Genomic DNA, 16,976 nt, shown 5'->3' with positions numbered 1-16,976 from the left:
CATTATGCCATATTTTTTCCTTTTATGAGTCTTATGTGCTTACTCTCTACTCCCTCAGACTGTAACTAATGTTTAATCCTAATGTATTTCTTCATATTTTTCCCTATGCTCATCAATACGCATCCAAATATATACACACATATATGACAAGGTGTGTTGTTGAGGTGGCAGGGTTTTTAAAAATGGGATCATATGTTTCTGTACAACACTGCTTTTCACACTTTCACAGACATCTTTCTGCTTTAATATAGTTCTAACCCATATTGATTGCTACATAATATTCCACATAAAATCATTCATCCAACAATTCCTCTAATAATGGGCATGTAGATTGTCTTTGTTTTCGCTTCTGCAAACAATGCTGCAATAAACATCCCAACACATATAACTACCTTCTGTGCTGATTTTTTTTTTTTTTTTTTTTTTAGAGACAAGGTCTCATTATGTTGCCCAGGGTCTCATACTCCTTAAGGGATCCTCCCACATCAGCCTCCTGAGTAGCTGGGACCACAGGCATGTGCCACCATGTCTAGTTAAATTTTTTTTAATTGCTTGTAGGGATGGGGTCTTCCTATGTTGCCCAAACTGGTCTTGATCTCCGGGGCTCAAGTGTCTTCCTCCCTCAGCCTCCTAAAGTGCTGGGATTACAGGTCTGAGTCACTGCACCTGGCCTTAATCCCATTTTTCCATGAACTTTTTGAAGTCCCCTTGCATGTGATCCAAGAAGGGAATATAAAAACAGCCAAAAGTATTTTGAGATACAGAAAAGTTTCTCCTCCAGACCAAAAATAAAAATAAAAATAAAAAAAGAATCCAGCCCTCATAGGAAACAGATAATAAGCAAAAGTAAACTAAGCAAATTATACAGTCTGCTACAAGTTGAAAAGTACTTTGGAGAAAAAAAAATAACAAGGGGAAAGGAGATGGAAAGCAGGGCAGTCAGGGAGAAGCAATTTTTACAAGATGGTCAGGATAGATTTCAGTAGGAGGTTGAGGTTTGAGCAAAGATTTGAGGGAAGTCAAGGAGTCAGCCATGTGGATATCCTGAAAAAAAGCATTCTGGAAGAACAGACAAAGGCCTTGAGGTAGGGACATGCCTTGTGTAGACTGGGAATAGCAAAGAGGTCAGTGAAACTGGGGCCTCACTGACCTAAGGACTGAAAAATGGGAGTTTATATATTAATTGCCTTAGGCGATCATGCTATTTTTCTTTCTCTTCACTCCAGTTGCTATGCTGAGTCACATGGACACTCACGTAACATGTCCCCTCCTCTTCACCTCCATACAACACCCAGGGTAATCATTTTGATTTTCCACATCAGTGTCAACTGTGGGATTTTATGACTTCCAAAATATGCCAGAACTATACTCAGTTTATTTTTGTAGATCATCATCAGGGTCCTGAGGCCAAAAATCTAATTATTACTTTTCTGAGATGGAGTTTAGCTCTTGTTGCCCAGGCTGGAGAACAATGGCACAATCTCAGCTCACTGCAACCTCTGCCTCCCGGGTTCAAGCAACTTTCCTGTCTCAGCCTCCTCAGTAGCTGGGATTACAGGTGCCCGCCACCAACACCTAGCTAATTTTTTTTTAATTTTTGTTTATTTATTTTTCTTATTTTTTTTTTACCAGCTAATTTTTGCATTTTTAGTAGAGATGGGGTTTCGCCATATTGGCCAGGCTGGTCTCGAACTCCTGACCTCAGGTGATCCACCGCCTCAACCTCCCAAAGTGCTGGGATTATAGGCATGAGTCACTGCACCCAGCCCAAAAATCTAATTATATCTTAATAAAACTGACTTGGATCAGGGCACTATTCAAAGAAAGGATTGGGACATGCACCATACAGCAAAAGTGCCAATTTTTCCTTTCTCTATCCAACCAATCCACTTCCTTCCCTTCTATAAAACCTATTTATAGGCCAGACATAGTGGCTCACGCCTGTAATCCCAGCTACTTAGGAGGCTGAGGCAGGTGGATCAAGAGGTCAGGAGTTCAAGGCCAGCCTGGCCAACATGGTGAAACCCCATCTCTACTAAAAATACAAAAAAAAGGGGCCAGGCACCATGGCTCATACCTGTAATCCTAGCACTTTGGGAGGCCAAGGTGGGCTGATCACAAGGTCAGGAGATTGAGACCATCCTAGCTAAAACGGTGAAACCCCATCTCTACTAAAAATGCAAAAAAATTAGCTGGGCATGGTAGCATGTGCCTGTAGTCCCAGCTACTTGGGAAGCTGAGGCAGAAGAATCGCTTGAACCCGGGAGGTGGAGGTTGCAGTAAGCCAAGATCGTACCACTACACTCCAGCCTGGACAACAGAGTGAGACTTCGTCTCAGAAAAAAAAAAAAAGTTAGATGGGTGTGGTGGCAGGCACCTGTAATCCCAGGTACTCAGGAGGCTGAGGCAGAAAAATCACTTGAACCTGGGAGGTGGAGGTTGCAGTGAGCTGAGATCATGCCTCTGAACTCCAGCCTGAGTGACAGAGTGACTCTGTCTCAAAAAAACAAAAATTAAAAAATTAAACCTACTTCTAAACTAACCATGATGAGAAAGTCATGCTAATCAATTCTACTAACTAGGTATAATCAAAGTTATTTATACTGAGCAGTGAGTAATTTTAGAAGTTAAATGTTTTATAAAGAATTTTTTTTTTTTGAGGCAGAGTTTTACTTGTTGCCCAGGCTGGAGTCCAGTGGTGCAATCTTGGCTCACTGCAACCTCTGCCTCCTGGGTTCAAGCAATTCTCCTGCCTCAGCCTCTCAAGTAGCTGGGATTACAGGCACCCACCACCATGCCCACCTAATTTTTGTATTTTTAGTAGAGACAAGGTTTCACCATGTTGGTCAGGCTGGTCTCAAACTCCTGACTTAAGGTGATCCATCTGCCTCAGCCTCCCAAAGTGCTGGGATTACAGGTATGAGCCACTGTGTTTGGCCTATAAAGCAATTTTAAAACTCTTAATAGCTCCATATAGACTACAGAACAGAAAATTCTTAGTATGACTTCAAAATTCTACCCAATCCGGGCTTAAAACTGTTTTACTATCTCCTGTTTTGAGAACTCCCTCCAGGCAAGCCAGTCATTCTCCCAAAGCATCATGTTCATTCCCACATCTGCTCCTATTCTACTTGTTCTCTATCTCAAATGTTCTTTTTTCCAATGCTTAACTCTATTTCCACCAATTACATAAAGTCTTGTTTCACCACCTCAGTTCAGTTTTCCCCTCTTCTAATTTCTATCACTTGTCTTGTAGCTCATAGTGTTAGGGGATCTTTGGGGTGTCAATTTTCTGGCAGGAAACCTCTGTGGCCACAGTGCCTTTGCCCAAGTTCTTGTCCTGCATCCAGGAAGAATGAAGTCCATGGACAAGTGAAGGGTGAATAAGACAAAGATGAGTTTTACTGAGTGTTACAACAGCTCAGAGGAGACGTGAAGTGGGTAGTTCCTCTCTGTAGGCAGGTCATCCATCGAGTATTCAGTTCTCAGCACAGAAGAGGCCCTGGAGAGGGTAGCTCCTCTTTGCACCTGGTGGTTCCAACATCTGCAGCTCTCAGCAGAGAGGAGACCCTGAAGAGGGTAGCTCCTCTCTGCCCGCAGGTTGTCACCTGCAGCTCTCAGCAGAGACGGTAGGTCCTCTCTGCAACTGGTTGATCCGTAGTTCTCTGCCCTCTTGGTCCTCTGGCAGTCCTCTGCCCTGCTCTGGCTGAGCCCAGGGCTTTTACGGACCTCAGAGGGGAGGAAGTGCATGCCAACTGGTCCATGGGCAGCCATGGGCAGGCCAGAAGAGGCACCATGAGTCCCTACTCCAGTCTGCAGGACTGGCAGCCTGGACTCCAGTCTTCAGGCCCTCCCTGGCCTGAATGTGGGGCCTTACTGGGGACTCTCCCCCTTCCACCCAGGAATTAATCTGCCTCCTGTTGGCATTCATGGCCCCCGTAGGGCTCGGCCCCAAGTCTGCTCTGAGATTGGAGCAGAGCCTGGGAGCAGAGAGAGGCCAGGTGGGGGGAGCAGACACCCCTGAGCCTGCAGGGATTGCGGTGGGGTGTATTTCTGGTCCCCCAAGGGTGCAGGCTGCAGAGATGCCCAGGTCCTGCACCTGGGAGGGTAGCCAAAACAGCACCAGTGGGGTACTGCCTCAACTCAGATGGGGTGGGGCTCCCACAGGCTCCATGGAGTGTGCAGCCCCAGCCACGCCTCCCTGTTGCAGCTGGCTGCCATAAATAGGGCAAACTCAAAATAAATTTTTCTGAACTTCCCCAAACACCCCACCACACACACACACACACGAGTCTTTCAAAATTTCTACCCAATCAAACTGGTTGTCCATGATGGATCCTGTTATCACTGATGACTATACACACACATTTTGGACACATACAGTGGTTAATTATAGCAGTAAGTCCCTTACAATGCATTGTATATATTCTCTTACCCTTACATGCATTTGTTCATCAAATCTTGTGAATTCTACCCTTAAAAAGTTTGTCAATTCCATCCATACTTCTTTAGCCCTATTATGTCCTACTGCATGACCTTAACCTCTTCCACCTAGACTACTGCCATAGTCTAATTAATTGGCCTCCCTGCCTTCAGTCTTCTCACTTCCAATCCATTCCCTTCATTCCTGAGTAATGTTGTTTTTGTTTTAAGACAGGGTCTCACTCTGTTGCCAGATTGAAGTGCAGTGGCAGCAATCAGGGCACTCACTACAGCCTCCACCTCTCTGGTCCAAGTGATCCTGCTGCCTCAGCCTCCCAAGTACCTGAGACCACAGGCAAACACCACCAAAACTGGTTAATTTTTCTACTTACTGTGGAGATGAGGTTTCACAACGTTGCCCAGGCTGACCTGAATGATGTTTCTCCACACAAATCTAAAATCACTCTCCTAGTTAAAACTTCCGATGACTCCAAACCTTTTAGCTTGGTGAGACCCTTTTGAATCTGCACTACAGAAGCTCAGTAATAATCAATTAAAAAAAAAAAAAGGGTGGCAGCAGCTGCTGCCCCAGTTCACCTTTACACAGATTCATCTCAACCAGTTCCCCAACATGCCTGTGCATGATTTTCCCATTGCTAAAAATGCCCTGTTTCTCTTTGCCTCATGCATGCCCCCTCTTCTTTCAAGATCCAGCTAAAAAGTCACCTCCTGTCTACAACTTCCTCTGACACTCCTGATCGGGGTTGGCTACCTCTGTGTCTTTACAATAAGCAAATGGTTTTTTTTTTTTTTTTTTTTCCAGACTAAGTCTCACTCTGTCACCCAGCCTGGAGGCAGTGACACAATTGCAATCTCTGCTCACCCCAACCTCCGCTTCCTAAGTTCATGCAATTCTCCTGCCTCAGCCTCCCAAGTAGCTGAGATTACAGGCACGCACCACCATGCTCAGCTAATTTTTGTATTTTTAGTAGAGATGGGGTTTCACCATGTTGGCCAGGCTGGTCTCGAACTCCTGACCTCGGGTGACCCACTGGACTCGGCCTCCCAGTGTTGGGATTTCAAGCATGAGTCACTGCGCCCAGCCAGAATATAGTCTTATTTTACAGCAATTACACTGCACTGCTTAGATCATTATTCCTATGCCTCCTCCTCCCCGAAGACAGTTCAGCACCGACCTGTCTTGTTTCTCTCTATTCCGTAGCCCCGCAGGCAAAGATAGGGTCTGGCACAAGCCAAGGACGGAGTGATTATCTGCATAGCAGAATTACTAGAATTGCTTATGGGTTCCTAGAGGGGGGGCCTTGGCTGAGCGGATCCCTGTTTTTGTAGAAGCCTGGCGTCTCCCAGCGGAGGCGCTCACCTCAGAGCCGGCCTGAGAGGGCCATACCTGCCAAACTGACCGCGGAGCCTGGCCAAGCAGCTCAGGGAAGCCGCGGAGCCACTGCCCGCCTGGGTCAAGGCAGTGACAGAGTCCGATTGAGAATAAGGGCTGAACTCGACTAACAGACTGAATGAAGGTAGGAGCGGGTCCCAACCGACAGCCCAAAGGCAGGAAGAAAGGATGGTAGGCCTTGTCATCTTCGAAGGAGAGGAAGGGCAGCAAAGCAATTGCTTCCGCGACTCCTCACGCTGAGCAGGAACAGAACGGGTCGGGCCCGCCGCAAGACTCGGCGACTGCGCGTGCGCAGCCGCCCATTTTTCCCGCCCCCAACGTGGCCCCGCCCTTTTACCCCGGGCCTACGCGAGCTTCGCCGAGTACGCGTGCGCGGCAGTTTTCCCCGCCCCTCACGAGGCCCCACCTTCTCACCCTATAACGACGGGAGCCTCCAGGGATGTCCACGTGAGCGCGTGTGAGCGCGCGCGAGCCCGCTCCCCCCCAGTCACGTGACCGCTGACTCGGGGCGTTCTCCACTACCGCTTACCTACCTCCCCCTCGCGGAACCCGGCGATATGGCTGCCGCCGTACCCCGCGCAACGTCTCTTTCCCCGCTGCTTCCCCTTCTCCTGGGCTTCCTGCTCCTTTCCGCTCCGCATGGCGGCAGCGGCCTGCACACCAAGGGCGCCCTTCCCCTGGATACAGTCACTTTCTACAAGGTAAAGGGGGCGGAGGACATCGTGCGCCGGTGCCGCCTGGGCGCCCGGAAGAGTGCGCGCCCGTGGGGAGACGCTGGACACCGGGAGCTGGCGAGAGGTGGTCTGTAGCGACGGTCCCGGGGCTTCCCGGCGTCCTACAGGCCTAGGGAACTCTGAGCGGGGGGAATATTATGACCACTGGGCATGCACGTTCCAGGGCCCCGGCGCATCCATGCTTTTGTAGCATTTATACTTGCGTCCTCCCTTGCAAAGATGCAGCCGAAGGAACTGGGTGCCCCTTCCCTTCTCCTACGGGGAGGGGGCGGTGCCTGGGGAGATCCAACCCTTGAGTCTCTAGTGGCAGAACCGGAGGGCCGTGCGAGGTCGACGCCACCCTGCTCCTGGCTGTGGTAAGGGGGAGGGGTTGGCGGGGAGAAATGGAGGCGCGTTAGCCTGTTTGTCCGCTCCCCTCTTCTCCAGGGGTGGATTGCAGCCTGCTCTGCAGTATGCAAACAATGATCAGATATGCATCTCCTTGAATAGTGCAAGCGTGAAGGGTAAGCTTCAATTTAGTCACCCTGTAAGTCAGGGGTCCCCAACTCCCAGGCCCATCGGTGCCCTGTTAGGAACCGAGCTGCAAACGAGGTGAGCTGCAGGCGAGCGAGCATTACAGCCTGAGCTCCGCCTCCTGTCACAGCTGCAGCTCACAGTAGCTAGATTAGATTCTCATAGGAGCACGACCTTTATCGTGAACTGCTCATGTGAGGGATCCAGGTTGCGCGCTTCTTAAGAGAATCTAATGCCTGATGATCTGAGGTGGAACAGTTTCATGTTGAAACCACCCAATCTCCCCCACCCCCGTGGAAAAGTTGTCTTCCATGAAAGCAATACTTGGTGCCAAAAAGCGTGGGGACTGCTGCTGTAGGAAACATCTTGGGTTTGGCAACAAAATGAATAAAACTGTGAAGGCATGGAAGAATATGCCACTACCTCCGCCCCTCCCCGCTTCCATTTTTGCAGAATTAGGGATCCTGGCCTGGGTAAATGGATGGTTGGAAATGTTGGAGGCTGAATGCAACACCACAGTCCCAGTCCCTTCCTCTTGCACCTGCCTTCACTCGCTAACAGCTTTTAACTTCCTCTGTAGGATGGGCAAGCTTGGTATTGCGAGAGAGCCAGTCGTTTTATTTTAAGGTCTTATACTCATTGTGGGGAAGTGAAACCAAGAAGTAGTTGTCTCAGTGGTTGAACTCTTCCTATTTTCAAAAGTGTTCCCTGTCTTGGACTTGGCACTTGTAGCTCATTCAAGGCAAAGTTTCAAGAATTTAAAAGTGTAGACCGGGTGCAGTGGCTCATGCCTGTAATCCCAGCACTTTGGGAGGCCAAGGCGGGTGGATCACCTGAGGTCTGGAGTTTGAGACCAGCCTGGCCAACGTGGTGAAACCCTGTGTCTACTAAAAGTACAAAAATTAGCTGGGCGTGGTGGCAGGCACCTGTAATCCTAGCTATTCAGGAGGCTGAGGCAGGAGAATTGCTTGAACCTGGGAAGCGGAGGTTGCAGTGAGCTGAGATTATGCCATTGCACTCCAGCCAGGGTGGCAAGAGTGAAACTGTCTCAAAAATAATAATAATAATAAAGTGTAGGTATGGCTGGTTGGTTTCAGGCACACTCAGACACACCCCACAGCACTAGATGCTTTGGGGGCCTTTATTGACAAAGTGACACCCCTACACCACCCTGCCTCATGGGAATCAGGTAATATCACAGAACAAGTGTGACTCAAAGGGAAACTTTGCATCGTAAAGTTAACAGTGTTTCCTATTACCACCCTAGTCTAGGTCAACATTACAATAGCCTCTTCTCTGGTCTCCCTGCATCCACTCTTGAGTCTCCACACAGTCCTACAACCTGACTCTTGGCGTCTCTCTTATCTCCCAACCATTCTCCTCCTCTGTCTTTTGAATCTTCCTTGCTCTTTACTGTCTTAGGATGTGTTGCACCAGTTGTTCCTTGTGACTTGAATATTTTCTGCCCAATCCTTGAAAGGCTAGTTATGTGTCATCATTTAGGCTTAGGTTAAATGTTTCCTCCTTCCTTGATTTATCTTCCCCCCAGTCTAAAGTACCAGTCACATTACCCTGTTTTATTTCTCTGTACAGCACTCATCAATGATTTTTTTAAAAATCTCTCTCACACTGCAATATTATGTGCTCATTAAGAAGTTCCTTGTCTGTTTTGTTCCTGATCATCTGCACTGCATAGATTACCTGTCTCATAGAAGGTGCACAATAACTAATCTATTGCGTGAATGAACAAATATTTTCTCCTGTCTCTTTTCAAATCTTCTCTTCTATCACCATTGAACCAAAGAGAAATGTGCTAGTGTTTTGTCTGGCATCCTTGTTCCATGCTTTGCCTTTCAGTGATTTCCAGTATCTTTTATTGTTATTGTTTCTTGCCCTTCACCGTCACTAGAATGTTAGCTCCCTGAGCTAAGAGATCCCGTTTTGTTCCCTGCTGTGCTCACTTAGTATGGTGTCTGGCACATGATAGGCCCTTAGTAACTTTTTACTCAATGAACAAATGGATGAATGATGAACTTATCCATATTTTAAAGAAGTGAGTTGCCTGATTATAGGTAATGGTAGAGCTGATTCCTACCAGCCCACAGGACACCGAGGACTGGTAGGAAGTAGATGAGGAAAATTGATTTCTAAAGCTATCACTAAGAGATAACAGACTAAGATAACAAGAGAAAATTCTTGATGCAAATGTTTGCCATTCAAAACCATTCTGCCTTACCCTTGTAACTAAGTAAAAGGTGGAGATCTTTCAATTCTATTTTAATGTTAGACCACTGTATGATTATTAATATTATTCCTTAATACAAGTGCAGGCTCCTTGAAGGTAGGTATCCTATGTTGTGCTTTTTAAACATTCTTCCCCTCCCTGACGTGTAGCATCTGCTACCAAAGCCTACCAGAGTATTGTTCATTCATCAGTTATTTTCAGAGCATCTGCCACATGCCAGGCACTGTTGGGCACTAGGGATACAGCAGAAAACAGGCATACAAGGTCCTTATTCTCATAAATGTATATTCTAGCAGAGAGGATGGAAAACAAGCAAATAAGAATTGCATAGATGAGTAATGCACTGATGAAAATACAGCAGGGTAATGATACCAGGGTATGATGGAAATAAAGCCATATTAGATGGTCTGATTGGAGGAGTCCCCAGTAGCAGGGGACGTTTGAACTGAGCCTTGAATGATAAAGAGATAACCATGAAAATAACTGGGGAAAGGACATTCCAGCCAGCAGAGAGCAAATGAAAAAGCTCTGAGTGGGAGTAAGTTTCATGTGCTGAACTGAAATAAGGCCAGTTGGGCCTGAGGGATGTGATCTCATTTGTATTTGAAATCTTTCTGCTTTTAGGTCCCCAGAGTTAAGGCTTTTTGGCATTTGAAGATGACCTGTTCTGGTATCTTATCTCTCCTTTGTGTCCCTAAAAAGTGTTAAATACTTTTAAAAACCAAGAGAACATCAGTATACAGTAAAGGACAAAGTAACAAAAACATTGTATCTTTGCCTTCAGCTGTAATTATGTCAGCTTGACATAATTTTTTTTTTTGTTTTAGAAAGAGAGAGAGCGATGGGGTCTCTCTGTTACCCAGGTTGGATTACAGTGCAATCATAGTTCACTGTACTCCTAGGCTCAAGTGATCCTTCCACCTTAGCCTCCTAACTTAGCTGGGACTACAGGTGTGTGCCACCATGCCTGGCTAATTTTTTTTTTAAAGCCAGCTATGTTGCCCAGGCTGGTCTTGAACTTCTGGCCTCAAGTGATCCTCCCACTTTAGCCCCACAAAATGTTGAGATTACAGGTGTGAGCCACCATGCTCAGTCTAGATGTGATTATTTACAGTGATTCCCTGTGATGAAAAAACTTGATGATAGGGATCGCTTGGATTAGGAAAACAAAAAGTTGATGGGAGTGAGGAAGGCAGTGTTACCCTAAAGATGGCTTGTTAGATAATACTTGTACATTGAGAGAAACCATCAAAAGAAGTCCTTGGCTTCCTCAGTAAGTTAAATGTAGACTTAGCATATGACCTCCACAGTTCCACTTGTAGTTATATACCCAAAAGAGTGGAATACAGGTGTAGAAACAAATGTGTTGTATGAATGTTCATAGCAGCACTATTGACAGTAGCCAAAAGGTGGAAACAACCCAAACATTCAGCTGATGAGTGAATAAACAAAGTGTGATCTATCCATACAGTATAATATTTATTTGGCCATAAAAGTAACAATGATCCAATATGTGGTACAACATGGACAAACCTTGAAAACATGCTAAGTGAAAAAAAGCCAGACACAAAAGGCCACATATTGTACATTTCCATCAGAATAGACAAATATATAGAGACAGAAAATAGATTAGTAGTTGCTGGGGCTGGAAGGAGGAGGACTGGGGAGTGACTACTTAATAGGTATGGGGTTTCCTTTTGGGGTGATGAAAATGTTCTGGCACTAGATAGTAGTGATGGTTGCACATTCTTAATGCACTGAATCATGCTGAATGTACACCTTTAAATGGTTACACTGGCAAATATTATGTGAATTTTACTACAATTAAAAGTCCTGGCCCTAACAGTTTAAAACCCAGAGGTCTAGCCAGAGGGAAGTGTGGTCTAGGGAGAGGACATTGTCTTAAACCTGGCCTCTCACCAACTTACCTGCCCTGAAATTGCTGGGTTCAAACCCTGGCCTATCTTGCCAAAGCATCCTCCATGATGCCAACTCCTTTGTAGGTGGTTTTGTTTATTTTTATCAAATTTCTTCTTCAGGGTTTGCTGAGACAGGCATCCTGGGATGATGAGCATAACAGGGGCTGATGTAGTGTGCAAAGAGTCTCCTTCACTTAACAAAGGACTGCTGCAGGTGAAGGCCTTAGTATGTCAGCAGCCTTGTCTATTCTGGACAGGGTTGTGTAATCTTTGATTAGTGTGAACAAGTACTAAAGGGGTGCCCTGCACATAACTGGCACTCACTAAATTGTAAAATGAGTCAATGGATGTGTAAATAAATACTCGTTTTTGAGAGCTTGTCTCCCTTGTGGGCTTGTTTCCACTCTATTTCTTAAATCGGGGCCCCTTGGGAAGGGGAATTAGCCCCTAAAGTCCCTGGAACACCCACTTGCTCAGCTCTATACGCCCTCAGGTCATTCCCAAAAGCAAGTTCGTCTTGGTGAAGTTCGACACCCAGTACCCCTACGGTGAGAAGCAGGATGAGTTCAAGCGTCTTGCTGAAAACTCGGCTTCCAGCGATGATCTCTTGGTGGCAGAGGTGGGGATCTCAGGTATGGACAAGTACAAGACGGCTGGGGAGGGCAGAGAGGGAGGAAGCTAGGAATCATTTCCCTACTTGAAACAGGAACACCCAGCACCTTTCCTTCTGAGCCACCTTCAAGGAGTGTAAGTAAACAGGTTCATAGCCTCTATAGGAATCTGGTGTCCATGGTAGGCTTAGCCTGAGCAGATTCTGGCACCATGGAATCTCAGCTTAGCCGTGCAGGTGCCTGAAGGGAAGGGAACCCTCTTCTTCACCTTCCACCCGTCTCTGACATTAAACTGTGAGAACTTGGAGCTTTCCTTTCAGGGAACACTGGGCAGACAGGGTGCTATGTCCCTTAAGGGACAGCGTAGTCAGTTCTTCTGTCTTTATTTCAACTTCTGTACGAAAACTGTTGGGTTTTGGCTTAGCTCAAACGCACTGATGCCACCACTAATCCAAGGGCACCTATCAGCCACAGTGACAGCTTTAATAGTCACCAGCATTTGGTGGTAGACAGGGTAAAGATCTGCACCCCCATTGCATTTTAAATCTTCACTTGAACTCTGCCTGAGAAGCACGATATATTATCTCTATGTGATACTTGAGAAAAAAACTGAAGCTCAAACTTAAAGGACTGTGGGCTATGGAGTGGCTCACCCAGAACTTCATCTAAGTGTTTAGTCCCAGGCAGGGGCTTGCTTATATCACTTCCCTCCCAGCTTGGATGCCTCCATTCTGTAGTAAGCTGGGAACTTAGTAGAAAGTCTGGTCCTTGGTAGAGATAGCTGGCACACCTCTCCAGGACAGTCAGTCAGTCTTGACTCAACTTCTGGTAACTCCTTTGGTGCTTTTATTAGAATAATAATAATAGCTAACATTTATCAGATGTTTACTGTGTGCCAGGCCACTGTGCTGGGTGTTTTATATGTGTTTCATCCTTGCAAGAGCTCTATGAAGGAAGTCCCATGTGGTACTATTACTTCTATTTTTTCAAATGAAGAAATGGATGCTTAGAGTAACTTGCTCGAGATAGTGGAACTGTTAAATGGCAGAACTAGGTTTGGAACCCCATTACCACCAGTAGTGGTTGGTCTTAGCCGTTCCTTCTTGGCAAAGTGTAAGAAACCAGTTGTCATGGCTTCAGCCTTTGGGGCTGCTTCTGGCTGTTAGGAAGGATGTTGCAGATACTAACAGCAACTACCACACATTTAACCCTGCTAAGTATCACGCACATATTCCCTCATCCAATCCTCCCAACAGCCCCCATGTAGCAGGGACTTTGTTCCTTCCCTACCACATGCTCCCCTTTCTCATCCAGCTCCAACCAGACTGGCCTTTGTAATCCTGAAATCTCCCGAGCTCAGTCCTGCCTCAGAACTTTTGCATTTGCAGTCCTTTCTGTGTGGGACACTCCTCCCAGATCTTCACGTGGCTGGCTCCATGACATTCAGTTCCCTTAGCTGATGTCACCTTCACAGGGAGGCCTTCCATGACTACCTGAAGTGGGCTTTCTTACCCATTCACTTTGTTACATCACACTGTTTTGTTTTCCCAATGGAAGTCATCACCTATGTTGATTATTATGTCTCTTCTCTCCTTAGAAGAATATGAACTTAATACTCTTAATCACAACTAGACCCCCAACACCTAGAACAGCATCTGACACATAGTGGGCATAGAATAACTATTCAGAAGAGTCTCCATTTTTTCAGATGAAGAACAGTTCAGAGAGTATAAATGATTTGCCTAGTACTTCATGGCTAGGAAGTGGCAGAGGAGGAATTCAAACCCAGGTCTGTATGGTTGGTCTTCACTTTGAACCATTACACAGCCAAGAAAATTCATCTTCCCCTCAGCTTAGATAGGTCCCATAGCAATTTCCTGCCCTGAATTCCTTATGGTCTTGCTCTTTGTGTCTGTTTTCTGCTCACAGATTATGGTGACAAGCTGAACATGGAGCTGAGTGAGAAATACAAGCTGGATAAAGAGAGCTACCCAGTCTTCTACCTCTTCCGGGATGGGGACTTTGAGAACCCAGTCCCATATACTGGGGCAATTAAGGTTGGAGCCATCCAGCGCTGGCTGAAGGGCCAAGGGGTCTACCTAGGTATGCCTGGTTGCCTGCCAGCATACGATGCTCTAGCTGGGGAGTTCATCAGGGCCTCTGGTGTGGAGGTCCGCCAGGCCCTCTTGAAGCGAGGGCAGGATAACCTTTCAAGTGTGAAGGAGACTGAGAAGAAGTGGGCTGAACAATACCTGAAGATCATGGGGAAGATCTTAGACCAAGGGGAGGACTTCCCAGTATCAGAGATGACACGGATCGCCAGGCTGATTGAGAAGAACAAGATGAGTGACGGGAAGAAGGAGGAGCTCCAGAAGAGCTTAAACATCCTGACTGCCTTCCAGAAGAAAGGGGCCGAGAAAGAGGAGCTGTAAAAAGGCTCTCTATGGCTTTCCAGGGTTTGGTGGGGTTGGGGAGGGAGAGTTAACCTGCTGGCTGTGAGTCCCTTGTGGAATATAAGGGGGTGGTGGGAAAAGTGGTACTAACCCACAGTTCTTAGCCCTGCTTCTGCCTGGACATTGATGCTGATATGGCCATGCTTAGGATATCTCTAGCTGGTCTGGGGATAGCTGGAGAACTTACTCAGGTGGCTGGTGAATTGACCCCTCAGAAGGAATTGGTGCTATAGAGAGGAGAGAGGAGTATATCGCCCAGGTCTTTGACAGGTGTAATTCTGATTCAATTAAAGTTTCAGTGTTTTGGTTAAGTGGACCTGCAGTCATTCTGTTGTCTTTTCAAATTATACTTTGGTCTATGACCTGCTTTCCTCTTTGAATCTAAGCTGGTATGGCCTGTACTCTCCCAGGGTAACAAACTATCCTCGTAACATCGTGGAAACTGGCATACGTTTGTTATTTTCCAGTGATATTCAGACTGACATGGATTGACTGATAATGGTAAAGTGTGTTGTCCATTTTCCAGTCCTTAAAACTTAAGAGGAATATTGATGAACACTTTGAACCAACATTGAGGGACCATAGTGTAATTATTTTCCATGCTCTGTAAGGTACATATAGCAAATTCTTAGTTTTACGATATATTCTGTGACTTGGATTTATACAGCTAAATGATATAGTCCAGTCCAATATGAAAATTAAAAAAAATTTTCCATCTAAATCACTGTCACTAAATAAATACCAACTTCTAGAAAGCAGAGAGCACTTGTGCCAACATTGAATTCACTATCTGCAATAGTGAGCTTCACGACAGCCCTACTTTCATATTTAACCATTTGAAAATGTCCTCAGACCATAGCTCCTGAAGTAAGTCTAATTGTACCCACACAAAGCAATTTCAGTTGAATGGAGTTGGCAAATAAGACCTTGAATTATTTTCCTCCATTTTATCCAGGTTGGTACATATTTAGTTACTGGAAACAAAAAGAGGAAATCCATGTTTTGAATTAGATGGGACAAAAAACTGTAGCTTAGGCTAACAATTCAAACCAAATAAGTAAAAGATATTTAAACCTAAACATCCACCTGCTAACAGCTTATATACTCCAATATGATGAAAGAATGTATTTAGTATAATTTCTATATTTTCCCTTCTCATTATTTCAGTTCTCACTGAAACCTTTGAAATATCTTTTTGGATGCTTCTAACTGGTAAACTTGTTTTGGCTGTTGCAGTGTGTTCCATGTAAACAGGATCTCTGTTGCCCAGGCTGTAGTGCAGTGGCATGATCTCTGCTCACTGCAACCTCCCCCTCCCAAGGTTCAAGCGATTCTCCTGCCTTAGACTCCCAGGTAGCTGGGATTACAAGCACCTGCCACCGTGCCTAGCTAATTATTTTGTAGTTTTTAGTAGAGATGGAGTTTCACCATCTTGGCCAGGCTAGTCTTGAACTCCTGAGCTTGTGATCCAGTCGCCTTGGCTTCCCAAAGTGCTGGGATTACAGGCGTGAGCCACCGCGCCAGGCTAATAAACAGGATCACTTCTAAAGAGCAAAGTATTCACTGTTTTATGGAAATTAGAAGAAGATGACAAATGGTAGGCAGGGAAAGGACTCATACTAAATGCATCCAGAGTCCCTGAATGAAGACTACTCTTGACTCTCAGTTGTGAGAAGCATGAAGGCGACAGTACCTCCATGGGCACGGCACTGGATGGGTTCTGGCTGGGTATCATTATTTACAACCCCAGGGCATCAAGTTGAAGAAACCTGAGCTATTGGGCAGACCCACATTATCTTTGTCAGAGGCCCTTTGTTATCCAGTAGTTTTAATTAAAAATGGGCCCTGTTTCTAGTTTGAGTCTGAAGTGATTTGCACATCACATAAAATCCAGTCTTCATTCACCCAAGTCAAATGGATTCCTTTCCTCTACCTCTTAGCATCTATTAATATTGTGGCTCAAGTGCTGCTATTCAGATTCTAATGAAGGCTATGGACTGGCTTCACAGAATCAATCAAATATTTAAAGAGATGGGGGTCTTGCTATGTTGCCCAGGCTAGACTTGAATTCCTAGGCTCAAGTGATCCTCCTACCTCAGCTTTCTGAGTAGCTGGGGAGTACAGGTGCATGCCACTGCACCTGGTTAAGTATTTTCAATTTTAAGGAAATTTCCTGATAACCTGAAGCAGACACTGGATCCAACATGAATTGTGTTTAAGGAACTTGCAAGTTCTCTCAAATGATGCCAAGAGTAATTTTAGTTTGCAAATAGTTGTTGGTAATTGGCACCACAAAAAATGTTGGAGTTGGAATTGCATCAGGAGAGATGGCACATAAAGAACTAATCTGGGAATATGAACATGGCCAACAAGACTAAGAATGTGAGATGGTTGAGGGGGATCTGGATTTTAGCTCATTTCCCCCAATGCTTAAGAGAAGTTTAAGAATTGTTTGCTGCAGTTAGGTAATTTCAATACTAAACAAACAGTAGTCTTACCTGCAACAACTACGTTTCTCATTTGTAAAATAGTACAGTATCTGAGGCCTAAATTTACTGGGCTCTATGGAAGCTGGAGGTTGCAGAAAAGCTCTGTACTCCTGAAGCATAAACTGCTGTAGGAACCCCACAAATAATTTGTATAGGCATTTGGTTCATGGTGGCTT

The 16,976-nt window shown here is 45.6% G+C and overlaps 1 protein-coding gene across 1 annotated transcript; it reads left to right on the top strand.

The window, feature by feature from the left end:
* Positions 1-6,343: 6,343 nt before the first annotated feature.
* On the top strand, positions 6,344-14,627 carry ERP29 (endoplasmic reticulum protein 29). Its single transcript, XM_012469035.2, has 3 exons — positions 6,344-6,537; positions 11,741-11,879; positions 13,788-14,627. Exons 1-3 carry the CDS (start codon positions 6,394-6,396, stop codon positions 14,288-14,290), a joined length of 786 nt encoding a protein of 261 aa, XP_012324458.1. The 5' UTR covers positions 6,344-6,393; the 3' UTR covers positions 14,291-14,627.
* The last annotated feature ends 2,349 nt before the right edge of the window (positions 14,628-16,976 follow it).

This window comes from Aotus nancymaae, unplaced genomic scaffold (genome assembly GCF_030222135.1).
Source record: "Aotus nancymaae isolate 86718 unplaced genomic scaffold, 86718_ANA_hifiasm-v0.15.2.pri h1tg000021l, whole genome shotgun sequence".
In the NCBI taxonomy this organism is placed as follows: Eukaryota; Metazoa; Chordata; class Mammalia; order Primates; family Aotidae; genus Aotus; species Aotus nancymaae.
The sequence above is the reverse complement of the archived record's forward strand: the minus strand, read 5'-3'. Positions and strand labels throughout refer to the sequence as shown.

What these genes read in the sequence shown, in the direction of transcription:
- ERP29 (XM_012469035.2), top strand. Translation starts at nt 6,394, where the DNA reads ATGGCTGCCGCCGTACCCCGCGCAACGTCTCTTTCCCCGCTGCTTCCC. An exon ending in ATACAGTCACTTTCTACAAG is followed by an intron (nt 6,538 to 11,740) that starts GTAAAGGGGGCG and finishes ATACGCCCTCAG; the next exon opens with GTCATTCCCAAAAGCAAGTT. An exon ending in GGCAGAGGTGGGGATCTCAG is followed by an intron (nt 11,880 to 13,787) that starts GTATGGACAAGT and finishes TTCTGCTCACAG; the next exon opens with ATTATGGTGACAAGCTGAAC.